At 39.2% G+C, this 15,013-nt stretch overlaps 1 protein-coding gene across 1 annotated transcript; it reads left to right on the top strand.

The window, feature by feature from the left end:
• The first annotated feature begins 4,118 nt into the window (after window positions 1-4,118).
• LOC141796166 (putative polypeptide N-acetylgalactosaminyltransferase 8) lies at window positions 4,119-14,724 on the top strand. The gene is made up of 11 exons (XM_074677133.1): window positions 4,119-4,140; window positions 4,370-4,619; window positions 5,451-5,617; window positions 5,711-5,894; window positions 8,121-8,318; window positions 8,440-8,554; window positions 8,659-8,844; window positions 10,469-10,606; window positions 11,223-11,318; window positions 11,395-11,562; window positions 14,137-14,724. Exons 1-11 carry the CDS (start codon window positions 4,119-4,121, stop codon window positions 14,269-14,271), a joined length of 1,659 nt encoding a protein of 552 aa, XP_074533234.1. The 3' UTR covers window positions 14,272-14,724.
• The last annotated feature ends 289 nt before the right edge of the window (window positions 14,725-15,013 follow it).

Raw genomic sequence — 15,013 nt, forward strand, 5'->3', positions numbered from 1 at the left:
TTTGGTTGCTTTTCAGAGCAGGCCCCAAATTTACCTCTACAGTTTCAGCTATTTTCAAAGAAGTCTAAATTTACCTCTCCATTTAAGGCTTTTTTTATGTTGCCCCAAATGTACCTCTTCATTTTTGGCCACTTTTTAGATTTTGAAAACAAGGCCAAACTTAACTTTTTTCATTTACAGCAGCTTTTTGAAGAAGTTTACTGATGTGGCACCTGAAAATACTCTTTTTTGGTTGTCATTGTTACTGTAACATTCATATTTTCAGTAACTGTTCCTCAAGTCTTACTACTGTGTTCATGATGTTTTATATTAGTCACCAGGTGGCAGCAGAGACCAAGTGTGATAGGCGTAGCAGAGAAAGCCTTGGGAGTAGTTGAGCACTGTCTAGAAAGATCTGTGTTGTTGAACATAACATGTTGATTCAGGCTTCTGACAAATGCAAGCTGTGTTCCCACCAGCTGTGAAATATAAAACTCTCCAACACCATACATGTAACGCAGTCTGGATGGTGTAAAAAAAAAAAAAAAACCTTACTCCACGCCCCTCATTTAAAATAAGTATGCAAAACTTCAAGGGGATTTACAACAGAGTTTATTTTTACTTCTAGAGGAGTAGCTTTGCAAACTGGTTCTTTTATTTCTACTTAAATAAAATATAACCCCTGAAACTGTTGAGTGTTTTAGTATTCTTCCCACCCCTGGTGCCAGATGCACAAATAAAGAATATACATCTGACCCAAAGAACACAAGAGCTAATAAACCTCAGAAAATTCTTGCATTAGGCCTAAATTTTTTTGCCTAATGTTCCCGGTGCTGGAAGCTGTGGTTCATCTGTTTAATGAAACTGTTTATTTGAACAGATGAAGTCCAGGCAGCAGATGTTGATCCACTCAAGCATAACCAAAAGGTCATTTCTTCATGCAGTTTAAACTTCTGACTGTGTATTTGTAAAGTACATGCCCTGATAAAATGCTACAGATTTGTTAAAGGATCTGCTGGTAAAGAAGAAGTCTTCACCGTAGTAAATCATCTACCTGGAATCAAACATGCGGTTATTAACTGTCATAAAACAATAAAACAAGCTCTAATCAGAGGGCGGTCAAACATGCTTTAGAAGCACCGTGAATGCAGATGTGCACTTTGAAACCTGTGTGTGTGTTTCAGAGTTTTCAAATGTCTCATCAGAACTTTTCTCCACCTTCAAGTCCCTAAAACTTACAGCCACCATATAAAAGTTTCATTCTAACATTAGTATTGACTGTTTCTGTGTAAGCCATGTTAGATGTGTTGTTTTACAAAATGCAAACTTAGGACTTGGCAGAAAAAATCTGCAGTAGAGGACAGACTATGATCATGCAGATAAGACGCTCCCTGCAGTGAGTCTGAAGCTGTAAAACGTGATGAGGGGATATATATTGCTGTGAAGCCTGAATGAAGTGAAGTGATCCACAATGAAGAGCTATGTTTTAAAAGCTGGGATAGCCGGAGTCTTTCTCCTGATGATTTACATCATCATTTTTATGTCTGCTGGCTGGGGGTCAAACAGTTCTCCTCCCACTGGATTTACAGGTCAAGAAGTGCTGAATAGAAAACTGGAGAGAATTGAACATAGTCTGGACAAGCTGGGTGAGTATAAAAAAACAAGTGGTGTTTGTTGACTATATACGGTCTTTAAAAGTGCTCTTCAAATAAAGTTTTTTGTTACTATTAATATTTTTTTCAATTAATGGATAAGAAGTAATGTAAGAACTCCATTTGTTGATAAGTTTTGTATAAGAAAAAGTCACTGAGCTGAAAAAGTCACTGAGCTGAAAGAGTCACTGAGCTGAAAGAGTCACTGAGCTGAAAGAGTCACTGAGCTGAAAGAGTCACTGAGCTGAAAGAGTCGCTGAGCTGAAAGAGTCACTGAGCTGAAAGAGTCGAGGTTGAATAAACCAACCCCATATTGAGAATCAGTTTATTAAAGGAACACAATATTCAATTTAAATCAGTGAAAATCAGTGAAACATCTTTACTCCTTATCTAGCTGCTTAAAGCAGTGAACCACAAATCACTGCTGTTTTATTTCATCCAGTTTACTGTATTCACTGTGAGTTTTCATGTTGTGTTGATTCTGGTCATCAGCGCTGCTGTTGCTGAGGCGAGCATAGGCTGAAGGCAAATGATCAAATACAAGTCCTCTTTTGCACGCTTCAGATCTTTGGTCAGAAAGAGATTTTAATAGGATGCAGAGTGATGAGGTAATATGCTGATTTGTAGCTTTGCCAAAATATTAACTGTAATCTAACAACTGTACTTTGTGCACAAAGTAAAAATACTTTGTTACCTTACTTAAGTAGAAATTCGGGGTATTTATGCTTCATTGGAGTAGTTATTTTTTAGATGACTTTTTACTTCTACTCTTACATTTTCAGACAAATATCTGTACTTTCTACTACATACATTTTAAAAATAACCTTATCACTCCTGTTTCCTTTCAGAAAAATAACAACACAAACACACACAAAAAATAAAAACCTATCCAGAGTATTTCTGAATAAAACAGGACTCCGTGTTGTACTTAAAGTCTGACGAGTACAATGTGAACAGGAAGGGGGCCAGGACGGTCCCCTGTGGAGCTCCCATGCTGCTCAACAGTGTCCCCGAGACACAGTTCCCCAGTCTGACATACTGAGGACGTCCCGTCAGGTACTCTGTAGCCCAGGACACAGAGGGGTCCACCCCCACCCCAGTAAGCTTGTCTCTGAGTATGTAGGGCTGGATGGTGTTGAATGCTCGAAAAGTGAAAGAACATTACCCTCACATATCCGTTTGGCTTGTCCAGGTGGGAGTGTATTCGATGTAGCATATAGAGGACAGCATCCTCCACACCAATGTGTTCCTGATATGCAAACTGCAAGGTGTCAAGCATGTCATTAACCTGTGGTCTCAGCTTGTGGAGAACCAGCCTCTCCAGTGTCTTCAAGATGTGTGACATGAGAGCCAGCGGTCTGTAGTCTTTTGGCTCACCTGGCTGCCCTACCTTGGGCACCGGCACAAGACATGATGTTTTCCACAGTACCGGGACTCTCCCCGTTTGGGGAGACTCAGATTGTTGATCTGCTGTAGGGGATCTGCAAGCTGGGCTGCACAAACTTTGAGCAGTCTGGGGCACACACCGTCTGGGCCTGCTGCTTTCCCAGGGCGCAACTTCCCTAGCTCCACCCGGACCTCGTCCACTGTGACAGCCAGAGTAGATGATAGAGATGTGGATGGCTCTACAGATGCAGGGGTGGGGTTGCAGTTCAGTGGCGGGGATGGGAAGGTGGAGGGGGAGTTCACTGCTGAGATGATGGGGGAATGAGTGGACTGGGCGCTGCCCGCTAGTAGAGGGTGGGGCTCAGCCGATTTGCTGAACCTGTTAAAAAACTGGTTGAACTCATTGGCCTTGTCCTCACCTCCCATGGCTACCTGACCACTCTTAGCCTGGTAACCTGCTACATTTTACACAGCAAATTTGGGGTCTTCTTTTTTTTTTTAACTTATGGATAAAGAGGAGACAGAGGAGATTAAATGTACGACTGTTCTAATGTACTGTGATTCTGGAAATGTTGTAGATACAGGAATCACTGTATAGCTGAGCAGACCAATCACAGGACTGGCAGTCTCTTTCATTAGTTGCATAGTTATGTCTTGGAGGAGGTGCAGGCCAGGTTACACATGTCGGCTTCTGTGTTGAAAAGTGTAGAGAAGACGGCATGGGCACACTGCTAAAATAAAAGAATTTAGCTCTTTGAATAGTTTGCTGGGTAGCACCTTTGTTATCTGCATAAACAACATTTTTGCTGTCATCACCGGATCTGATTGAAAGTCTGCTCATTCTATCCTCTCATCTTTAACACACAAAACCGTAGTGCTCATGATGGTGCCCCTGTAGGTACAGTGTGGAGTCAATGCAGAGACTTTTCAAAGTCAGTTTAAAATTCCTCACAGTTCCCGTGAAGAAGCTATCAAAAGAAGATTTCTTTTACACTTTTACTCAGTAAAATTTGATAGCTGTCACCTATTTTACTTGACACTGGATTAAATCAATAGTTTGGTTTGAGCAAAAAGTTTACCTGAAGAGTTCATTTTTACGTAATGAACCTTTACTTTGGTGACAGTAGATAACCCCTGTTTACAAAAATTCTCACAGTAAGTCAGGGTGCCCACTCAGACTGCCTGGAAAAAAAACTAATTAAGTTTTAATAAATTAAGTAAAACACAAACATCCATCTCCAGGTCGCAAACATTCAGCCAAGAAACTCTAAAAATAATAATAGTAATAAAAAAAACCTTTGAATATTTTTTTCAACCTTTTCTATGTTTTTATTTTAACATTTCCTTCAAAGTAAAGCTGATTGAAGACTCAGATCCAAAGAGCTCCACCAAACCACTTCCACCAACTGTGGGCAAAGTCAAAGAGAAGAAAGTGCAGCCAAAGTTATATCCAGACTCCATCCTGTTTGCTCGTTGGGGTGATGGCCTGTCAGAGGAGGAGCAGAAGGTGGCTGAAAACATGTTCCAGCTTTATGGATATAATGTCTTTCTGAGCAACCAGCTGCCACTGGACCGGCCTCTTCCTGAAACCAGAGACAAAAGGTAACCTTTCTCAGACTCGGAGGTGCTTTGTTTCATTCAAGTATTTTCAGCTGTGGTTAATTGTTTTGGCATCTTGCAGTAGAGATGCAGCATGTTCGTTTGATCTTTTCATTTTTGAGTTTGCTTGAATGAGTGTGACAGTATTTGCACTTTTTGGTCCCAACATACAATGGGGAAAATAAGTGTTGAACGCATCAACTTTTTTTACATCACCATTATTTCCAAAGATGAAATTCAAACAAAATTTCTACCAGACATTGGTATTAACTCAAATAATCCACACATGAAAAGAAATCACAACGTTCAGGTCCATAAATAATGATTTCATGGAATTAAGTACGATAACACAGAAAAAAGTATTGACCACGCTAACTGAGACTCATCTTTGAGCTCTTTGCCTTTACCCATCATGAGGTGCGTCGTATTTAACTGCTTGGGTGAAAAAAAACAACCTTTTTTATAGGACCATCAATTTGCTCTAGCCCAGCTGATGTTGGTTTGCACTGATTGGAAGTTCAAGTAATAATTACTGACAGATTTCAGGTGGTATGGTGCATTTCCTTGCTAAAGTATACAGCCTTTCCATGGTGTGTTCAATACTTTTTTCCTGTGTTATCGTACTTAATTCTGCACAATTATTATGTGTGATTTCTTTTCATGTGTGGATTATTTGAGTTAATACCAATGTCTGGTAGAAATTAAATTTAAATTGCAGCTTTGGAAATAAATGTAATGACAAAAAAGTTGACACGTTCAATACTTATTTCCCCCACTGAATCAGAGAGAGTAAAATATGCTCTTTGTTTTTACATCCCTCTCATATAATTTGAGATGCCAAATAAGGAAATATCCAGAGGACCTACCAACCGTGAGTGTGGTTCTGATCTTTGTGGATGAAGCTCTTTCTGTCATTAAAAGAGCAGTACGAAGTATCATCAACCGCACACCGAAGCGTCTGCTAAAGGAAATCATTCTGGTGGACGACTACAGCACCTACAGTACTTTTTTTTTTTTTTCATGCATCTCTGATTATGTTCTCAGTCAGTGCTGGTCATTTGAACTCTGTTAACAGATTTGATTTACACTTTCAGATGACCTGGGACAACCACTGGATGACTACCTGGGCCAGATTCTTAAAGAGCAGCCTGGTCTCATAAAGAAAGTCCGGCATAACCGTCAGATGGGCCTGTCCCAGTCCAGGCTCACAGGTTGGCAGCATGCTACAGCAGATGTTGTTGCCATACTGGATGCCCACATTGAAGTTTCAGTGGGGTGGTATGTACAGGTGCAATTTTAGGAAAAGTCTCTTTTCTCTTTCTTCTAACCTTCTTACTCAAACTCATCTTTTTTTATTTTGCAACTTTCACACATTTGGACATGCAGCACAAAGTTGTCTACAGAGGAACAGAAACAATAGATAGCTTCAATATGTGAGAAATGAAAGTTATCCATACATCGGTATCAGAAACACAGGAAATGAGGGTTGGCAGTGTTGCTGGGTGTCATCTGCATGAAAGTGATCATTAACATGGTGGTGAGAAATAATAGGTTTTATAAAGGTTTGTGCCTTGAAAACAAAATTGGCCCAAGAATGCTTCCTTGAGGAGTCCCACAACTAAAATCGTGACTCACAAGCCTCCAGGCTGACTAAAAACTGACTGTTACAGAGATAAGCTCTAATTGAAACAGGATCAGAGAGACCAGCCCATTTTTCAAGTCCATTAGTTTACCACTCCTCTCCTCCAACCTGCCAGCAATAAGTCAGGTTAGGCTACTGCACTATTGATATTTCTCCTGAATCATCCACCTCAGAGTGACTTTGAAGCCTTTTTAGAGCACAAGAGCAAAAGACTGAAGCTTCAGACTCAACCCTAAAGCTAAAACCTCAATGCTACAGATATGGGGAGGAGCGGGACACACTATCATGACTACACGAGCTGCCTGCAAATGAACTGTGCTTTAAAAAAAAAAAAACAGACAAAAAAATACAAACAACATGTGTGTATGTCTGTAGTTCACCCACTGCAGTTGTATATTTAAGGAAACTATTAAAGCCTCTGTGAAGAGTTTGAAAGTGATCCTGAAAAAGTTTCCCTTCTAGATATCTGCCTGATTGTAATCCACACTTTAAAATGAAATTTCCAGCACCAATATTACAGGTTACAGGTTATTTTAAAATGCTACTTTTTAGCTTCCAGGACGGGTCAAGCAGGCATGTCTAGGTCTCTATGGCAACACCACGCTGGTTGATGAAGTTTAGCAGAGAGAAGAGAGGTCTGTGTTTTTCTCTGCTGAAAATGATTTCTGTGATTAATTTTGTAGTGATGGTGGACAGTGGAGCCTAACTGTCAGACAGAAAAAGGACAGAAGAGCAGAAGAAAGCAAAACAGAAAACAGGAGAGAGATAGAGCATGAGCTAAAGGCTAACACAGGAGCTAAACTGTTTGTGCTAATGTTGATTCCAACCCACAGTCAGCAGTTATTCTGCAGTGGTCTGTTCAAACTTGAGAGTCTATCAATAAAATGAAGAGTGAGGTTATGTTAGCTCTGATTGGTAGATGACTGGCAGGACATAACCAGGATTCACTAATGTTACACATTACAGATATGTCTTAGAGCACCAGGCTACCGATAGCACTACATACAGTCAGCTACTACAACGTTTGTTTGGTGTCATGTTTCAAACCGTAGTGCTACATAACTGTACTGATAAATACCTTACCTCAGCGCACTGTACTCAGATCCGCTCTCCATTTAATTCCAAAACAAATACACACCTTGTTAAAAGTCATTTACGACAGTGTGTGTGAGACTTCAGGCCAGAAGGTGGCAAAGAAGTGCAATTACAAAAGATCCCCCTCATAGCATCTTTAATGTCAGATACACCATCATTATTAATCTGTTGTTAATATCACAAAACATAAATAACCCTATAAAGAGACTGACTAAACATATTCATGGTTCTGTTTTTAAACTTTACTGAACAGTATTTCAATAAACAAACGCATTTTTCCAGGTGTACAGTCCACAGGAATATCTGCAGAGCATAACTTTGTGTTCTCCCATCAGAGCCCAGCAGATGTCACCAAACTCACACAAACACTCTCTGAAACTTGCAGTCTGAGTGTGGTGATTGCTAATGCCTCTATGTTCTATTTACACCTAGTGTATCCTATATCCTAGCACTTGAGTTTCTTTACATACTCCACAAATCAGCATCCTCCATCTGCATACTTTGACTCTGTTGAAAACACAACCTGTACGTGGGCTAGACCAATCAGCATAGAGATAATGTTGCTCACTTTTCCACAGAAGCTCCTCACAGACTCTTGTTTCAGTTATCTCATTGCGTTACTCTGTGTGTTTCTGTTGCAGTTTAAATCTTGCTGCACAACCTTAATCTTCATTCAAATCTTTTCTGCTACAGTCCCTCAGTAATACAGTCGTTGTTATTTTTATTTCAGTGTCGCTTGTTGAGGTGTTGTTCCGTTTCCTCTTTAGGGCTGAGCCTCTGCTGGACAGGATCCGAGCTGACAGGACAGTGGTGGTGTCCCCTGTCTTTGATAAGGTCCATTATGATGACCTTCATGTGGAGGCGTATGTGGCGGCCTCTCACGGCTTTGACTGGGCTTTATGGTGTATGTACGAGAGCTTTAACCAGGACTGGTATGAGAAGGGGGATGACTCTCAGCCAGGGAAGTATGTGGATATGCATACCTTGGGGTTTCACTGAACAACAAAAAAAAAGTTTTATGATACTTATTCAGAAAGTTAGCTGAAATTTTATATAAACTCAGACTAAATCACTGTGCCTTCCCAGGAGCCCCTCTGTTATGGGCATCTTTGCAGCAGACAGAGGATTCCTTGGAGAGATTGGCGGGCTTGATGGAGGTATGACGGTTTACGGAGGAGAAAATGTTGAGCTTGGGATCCGTGTGAGTAACCAAAAGCTGTTAAAACCTTTAAATTTAACATTTTTTTATAGTCCAAGGTCAAACATGTGCCTCCTTTCCAATCACTGTGTGTTTCTACTGCTCAGGTGTGGCTGTGTGGAGGGAGTGTGGAGGTTGTGCCCTGCTCCAGAGTGGCTCACATAGAGAGGGCGTACAAACCGTACGCTCCTGATCTGGACTCTGTCATGAGGAGGAACGCCTTGAGGGCTGCAGAGATCTGGATGGATGATTACAAGAGCAACGTGTTCGTCGCCTGGAACCTTCCTCTTCAGGTTCAGTGAAAAATAATGATGATTCCTTTTTAATCATTCAGAAAGAGCCACTGCCTTTAAACTTTGGAGGAAGGAAATTAAATGTTAGGAATGTTAGGAACACATTTTGGCTATAAATGATCTCACTGAAGGTCCTAAAAGCTCCAGCTACCCTTACCTTGAGTCTTTGCTTTGAAAAAGACTGTGAACAGACTTATCCCTTATATACTGTTGGGTGAAATTTGACCAGTTTTGACATTCAGCAGCAGGAAGAAAAAATACCTTCTTGTCATTCCTTCACCTTAAATTCTGGGAATTTTTCTAAAATGATTCAAAATACCCAAAAATCAAAACATTTTAATGTTGTATGTTTTTGTAGAGGTGCTAAAAATGTTTTGTACATCAGGATTATTTCAGGTCCCATTTCTCTTCACATGGACCTTGGCTCTACTAGTGTGGGTCGAGTCAAAGAGAATTGTTGCTGTAGGGTATTTTGTAACTGTGAAACTGTATAAGCTATGTTTGTGTGCATTTTTTTGGTGGGACAGTAGTGAAAGAGTTAGACAGGGACCTCAGAACTGATACAGGATCTACAATTCTACATTTTCATCTATCAGATACTTTTGCTCAAAGTGATGTACAACACTAACAAGAATTTAGACAGAAGGGAGAACCTTAATAAGTGCAACAAAATGCTTCAAGTTTGATTGGTCGCAGGTGCTGCCATCTAGTGCCAGAAGACATCCCAGTTTAGTTTTGCTCCTTCTTTCTTTCCTCAGGATAATTTAGCCACAACTAATTCAGATTCAGACAACTTCATTAATCCCTCATGAGGCAGTTTGTGTTGAGCAGCTCATATAAGACAGAAACACAAACACAAACGAAGATGAGCTGACATACAAGCAGCAAATAAACTACACAAGGAGTTAAATGTTAAGAATATAATTAAGACTGAAGAGGATGATGACTCTGAGCACAATCAAAAGTCAGTCAGACTAAATACGTTTCAATAAAAATATAAATAAGTAAGATAAAAGATATGCAGCACCAATATACAGAGAACATTAAGAGGCCTTCAGTAATCTGATCCCAGAGAGGATGAACGACTTTGAATGATTTTTTTTTAACAAGCTGGTAAAAAATACTGGCGCTGTGAGGGAAACAAGCAGAATTAATTGACGAGTACATGTGTAGAAGAGGCTAAAATAATTTCATACTTTCTGAGTGTCTACTAACAATAACTGACAATTCACTTAATAATCAATATTTATTATTATTGTATTATTTTTTCATTGTAAGTCACTTTTCCGTTTCCATCAACCGTGACAACAAACTAACAAGCATGACAAAGCTGTGGCTGTCAGCACACATCATTCACAGTCTAGGGCTTGTATCCATTTAATACTACAGTGAACGGCTTTTTGAAGTTTGAAGGTGACTCAATGGCTGACTCAGGACTTTATAGTGATCTTGCAGATTACTGTTTATAATCCATGATTTAAAATGAGATAATCAGACCCAAAGCTGGTTATTTCCAAATGTTATTTCTCAGTATCAACTGGATAAGCAAACTTTGGAGAAAACTTTTTCGCCACAATACATTGAAATATGTTTATCTCCATCTTACTTTAATTTTGTCAAACAGAATCATGGGATTGATATTGGCGATGTGTCGGAGAGGAAGTCACTCAGGGAAAAGCTGAAGTGTAAACCCTTCCAGTGGTATCTGGACAATGTGTATTCAAGCCTGGAGCCATGGGCTAACCTCCTGGGGTACGGCGCGGTAAGGGCTCTTTTAAACCATGTGTTTGCTGATGAATGTATAAACGGTTTGTATGTTTTTACTGATAACCAACAGCAGCTAGCTCCTGATGGATGATACCATTAAGAACTTTTTTCTTTTCATGTATTTTGTAAGCAGACGCACTGAGAAGATTTTATTGGTGATAATGAAGTAGTCACACTTTTATATACTTTTCTGTTCATAATCCACAACTTAAAATGAGATTATCGGCACCAAAATTGATCATGTCTAATTATGAAATGCTATTGTTCAGTAACTGTGGATTCTCCTGGGAGAACACATATCCATTTAGGACAGTCCCTTTGGTGACCCTACGCCGGTCGACAAAGTTTAGCAGGGAGAAACAAGTAGAACAAGTGAGAAGAAAGATCTGTCCTTTTTACTGAAGAAAGCAATTCCTTGGGTTTACTCTGTAGGAATGATGGAGGATGTCAGAGCAGAAAAAAGATAAACAGGAGAGAGATACAGCCCAAGCTAAAGGCTAACTCAGGGGCTAAACTGTTTGTGCTAACATTCATTCCTTAATCAGCCTCACTGAAGAGAATAGCAGTCCAATCACTGATTTCATAAATAACTCTTGTTATGACCTGTCCAGATGCAGAATACTCTTCTCAAGAAGTACTGTTTGGATCAAGGAGCAGTTCCAGGAAGTATCCCCATCATACACGAGTGCCACCTGATGCAGCCACAGGTAACCTTGAGAGATGAGTCCAAAAACTGGTAGTCAACAGTAAAAATCATAGAAAATATGTATGTTTTTTTCACAGCTTTGCTACTACAACACGGATGGTGAAATCATAATTGGGGGGCTCAGATCTCACAAATACAACAACAACCGCTGTCTGGTCGATCCGGGCTCTGGCAGCACTCCTACTCTGCAGGACTGTAAGGTGGCAAAAGAAAACCAGCTCCACATGCACTGGGACTTCAGACAAGTAAGAAACTGGCCGAACAAAACAATGTGCAGCAACTTACATAAACTTCTAACAGGAAGTACCAAAGAAAAACATGTGTTTGTGTTGGAGAAATCATTAGCGCCTTAGTTACAGGGCCATCTAAAAATAAACAGAGCCAGAGGAGATGAGTTAAGAGATTAAAGGTTTGAGGGAATAAAGGAAAACTTGTGTAAATACACTGCAAAAAACTGAAATCTTATCAAGTGTTTTTGTCTTTTTTTAAGTAAAAATCGTCTTATTATACTCGATATGAGCCACTTTCAACTTATCAATCCAGAAAAATGTCTTGTTTCAAGTTATCAGAGTACAAAAAATGAGGTTTGAATTGCTTGTAACCAGTAAAAAAATCTGCCAATGGAACAAGAAAAAATTGCTTGAAAATTTCCTTGAGACTACAATAATGTCTTAATACAAGTAACTTTTCTCTTGTTCCATTGGCAGATTTTTTTATTGGTTATGAGCAATTCAGACCTCATTTTTGGCCTTAAATAACTTTAAACAAGACATTTTTCTGGATTGGTCATGTGAATTTGGCTCATATTGAGTCTAAAAAGGAATTTTCTACTGAAAATAAGACAAAAACACTTGAGAAGATTTCAGTTTTTGCAGTGTAAAAGATGTACTTTCACACACCAGACTCTGAGTCATGTATCATGCCTTTTGTACTTGATAAACAGATTTAGTGTTTCAAACTTATCAATTTATCTTACAGCAAATTATGGACAGTTATGGTCTTTTTGTTGGAATAAATGCTGATTTCTAATTGTTAGCTGGGGATCCATGAGATATCTACCAAGTTCAGACTCATTCAACAGTCACATGGTCTGTGCAGCTGTAAAGGTGTCACATTTAATCAACATCATGAGCCAGCTCAATGCAGTTTGTTTCCCGTGTTAGGTTTTATTCTGGCAGAGATGAATGCCAACATCTCCACTCTGCTATGTGACAAACAACACAGTTTATAACAAACTCAGTTCCTGGTGGAGGCAAGCGAGGACAAACCAAAACCCAATCTTCAAGAACAAACAAGTCTAGTGTGTCTTTTGTCTCTTTCCTGTCTGCATTTGTGACCAAACCAGAATGTTCCAAAGTATTGAAATCTGGCACCTTTACATACTTTACCTTTTTTTTTTTCTCAGAACATTACTTTTCTCTTCCTCATGCCTTTTTGCACGTGTCCTTTTTGTCTCAATATAGATTAGATAAAAATTATCCAAAGAGATTTTCAAAAATATATATATATTTTTTTTCTAAGATTTTGGGGGTTTGTTGCTTTGAGCCACCACTGTACCATAATAGTCAGTAATTAATAAAAAGAGAGATATTTATCTATATTTTTAACACATTTTTTTCAAAAGCACATGGATAATACTTGATGGCCTCTACAGTTTACAATACATGCTCAAAAAGTGTAAAAACTTTTAAAAAATAACTGTATTTCGTCAGATTTGATGCCTGAACGTTGCCTGCAGGAAACACTGTACCATTGAGGAACATCCCATTGAAATGAATGGGTCAAGGAGTTTGAACTTATCTAACTTTACATTCACAAAAAGTCTTTCACAAAAGACTTCACTTCTGAGGCTTTCAGGAGACAGACTTTCACTGTGGGAGAAATGTGTGGAGGATATGAGCCTGTGCTCTGTAAAGAAGGCTCACTAAGTTCACTGTAGACCAGAGCCTACAGTGTGAATCTGAACTTAACTAAAGCTAACATCATATTTGTCCAGGTGAAAACTCGAGGGATATAATAATAATAATAATAAAAATAATAATAATAATAATAATAATAATAATAATAATAATAATAATAATAATTGCGGTGGCGCACCGGTTAGCGCTGCAGCCTCACGGCAAGAAGGTCACCAGTTCCATTTCCAGCTTGGCCGGTGAGCCTTTCTGCGTGGTGTCTACATGCTCGCCCCGTGCATGCATGGATTCTCTCCGGCTTCCTCCCACAGTCCAAAAACATGCTCACCAAGTTTACTGAGCAATCTAAATTGGAGGATAAGCGGCTCAGAAAATGAATGAATAATAATAATGACCAGCTTGCTTTTACACATTACGTAAACCCAAAGATGTTTTCATGGTGAATCTGTTATGGTACAGTGTTTCCTCAGGACAACATTTACATTTTACATGTTCCCTTAAATTAGCAAATAAAGCAAATTAAAATATCAGAGATGAAGCTTGTCTATTAATATGAAAAAAAAATTCTAGACTGAGAGAGGCCCAGTAAAAAAGTTATTGGACAATTTTGAGGAGAGAATTGGCCGAGTTGTTCCTTGCAATAAAGTCTGCACAAAAGGGATTCAGCATGACCTCCAGAGGGTCATATGACAAGTTCAAACACTGCTCTTGGTTCCTTAAGGTCTTTTTTTGTTTTAAAAGTATTTCATGACAACTGGGATGTATGTGTGAGTGTAAACGGCCAAAAATGGGAATGTTTCCTTGAGACAACAAGGTTCCATAGAGTGTTAAAGTTTTCTTGTGTTTAACAATGCCTCTTATGTTCTGCTGTAGATAACCTCTCTCCTGATGCCACCTTTGCAGGGTAGAGCCATCAGAAACAAAGCAACAAACAGATGTCTGGAGGTGGCCCAGGGTGAACACCTTTATTATCAACTTATCCTTCAGCAGTGCAGCGGACAGAGCTGGACGATTGATCATCTCATCAAGAGCTTCTAGTTTCAACTACAAACTAAACATACAGAGGATGATGAACTCTTTGTCAAAACAAGGGGTTGTTTTTTTACAGGAGTTTGTATGACTACCTAATTAAATGCCTGAAGACTTTTCCTTCAAAAGCAGTGGAGGCAGAGAGGAGGGATGTAAACCCTTCTTTATCTCTATAAACTGTGCTGAAGCTACATTTTGTCAGCATGTGTGATGAATCTTCCACAGACAGATGAAGTGGAAGAAGCCTCTGCCTGCCCTCCACAGCCCACATCTTCTTCCTCAGAGGATTTTGTGACGTTTTGTCATATTTACACCATTTGTTTGATGTTACACTGAGTTTGTAATGACTGTCAGACATGATACATTTTCTTGACTTTTGTTTTGGAAGACAACTTTGGCTTTATATATATATATATATCAAGGGTTGGTTGGCTCCCAAAGTGTGATGCTTTGACATTTCCTTTTGTGCCATTTGTAGTAAATAAATAAATACTTTGAATTAAACTTTGATAACTCTGATTTAAAAATTCAGGGAGTTGGAGATGCTGAAGCAAAAAGTGTTACAACCATACCTGGTCTCCCCTACTCTGTTAACCTGAATAAGGATGAAAGAGACGGAGGATTGAACAAAGCACTCGTTTGCTGACTCCTTTCTCTCTCCCTTTGATAAAAAAATTTGGGCTTGGCCCAACCTAGAAATTTTTATTAGGCTATTGCAATTTTCATTTGAGAAAAACTTTTTATTTCTTTA

Source organism: Halichoeres trimaculatus, unplaced genomic scaffold, assembly GCF_033239565.1.
Source record: "Halichoeres trimaculatus isolate MK-OKI-2021-1 unplaced genomic scaffold, fHalTri1.1 fHalTri1_scaffold_10, whole genome shotgun sequence".
In the NCBI taxonomy this organism is placed as follows: domain Eukaryota; kingdom Metazoa; phylum Chordata; class Actinopteri; order Labriformes; family Labridae; genus Halichoeres; species Halichoeres trimaculatus.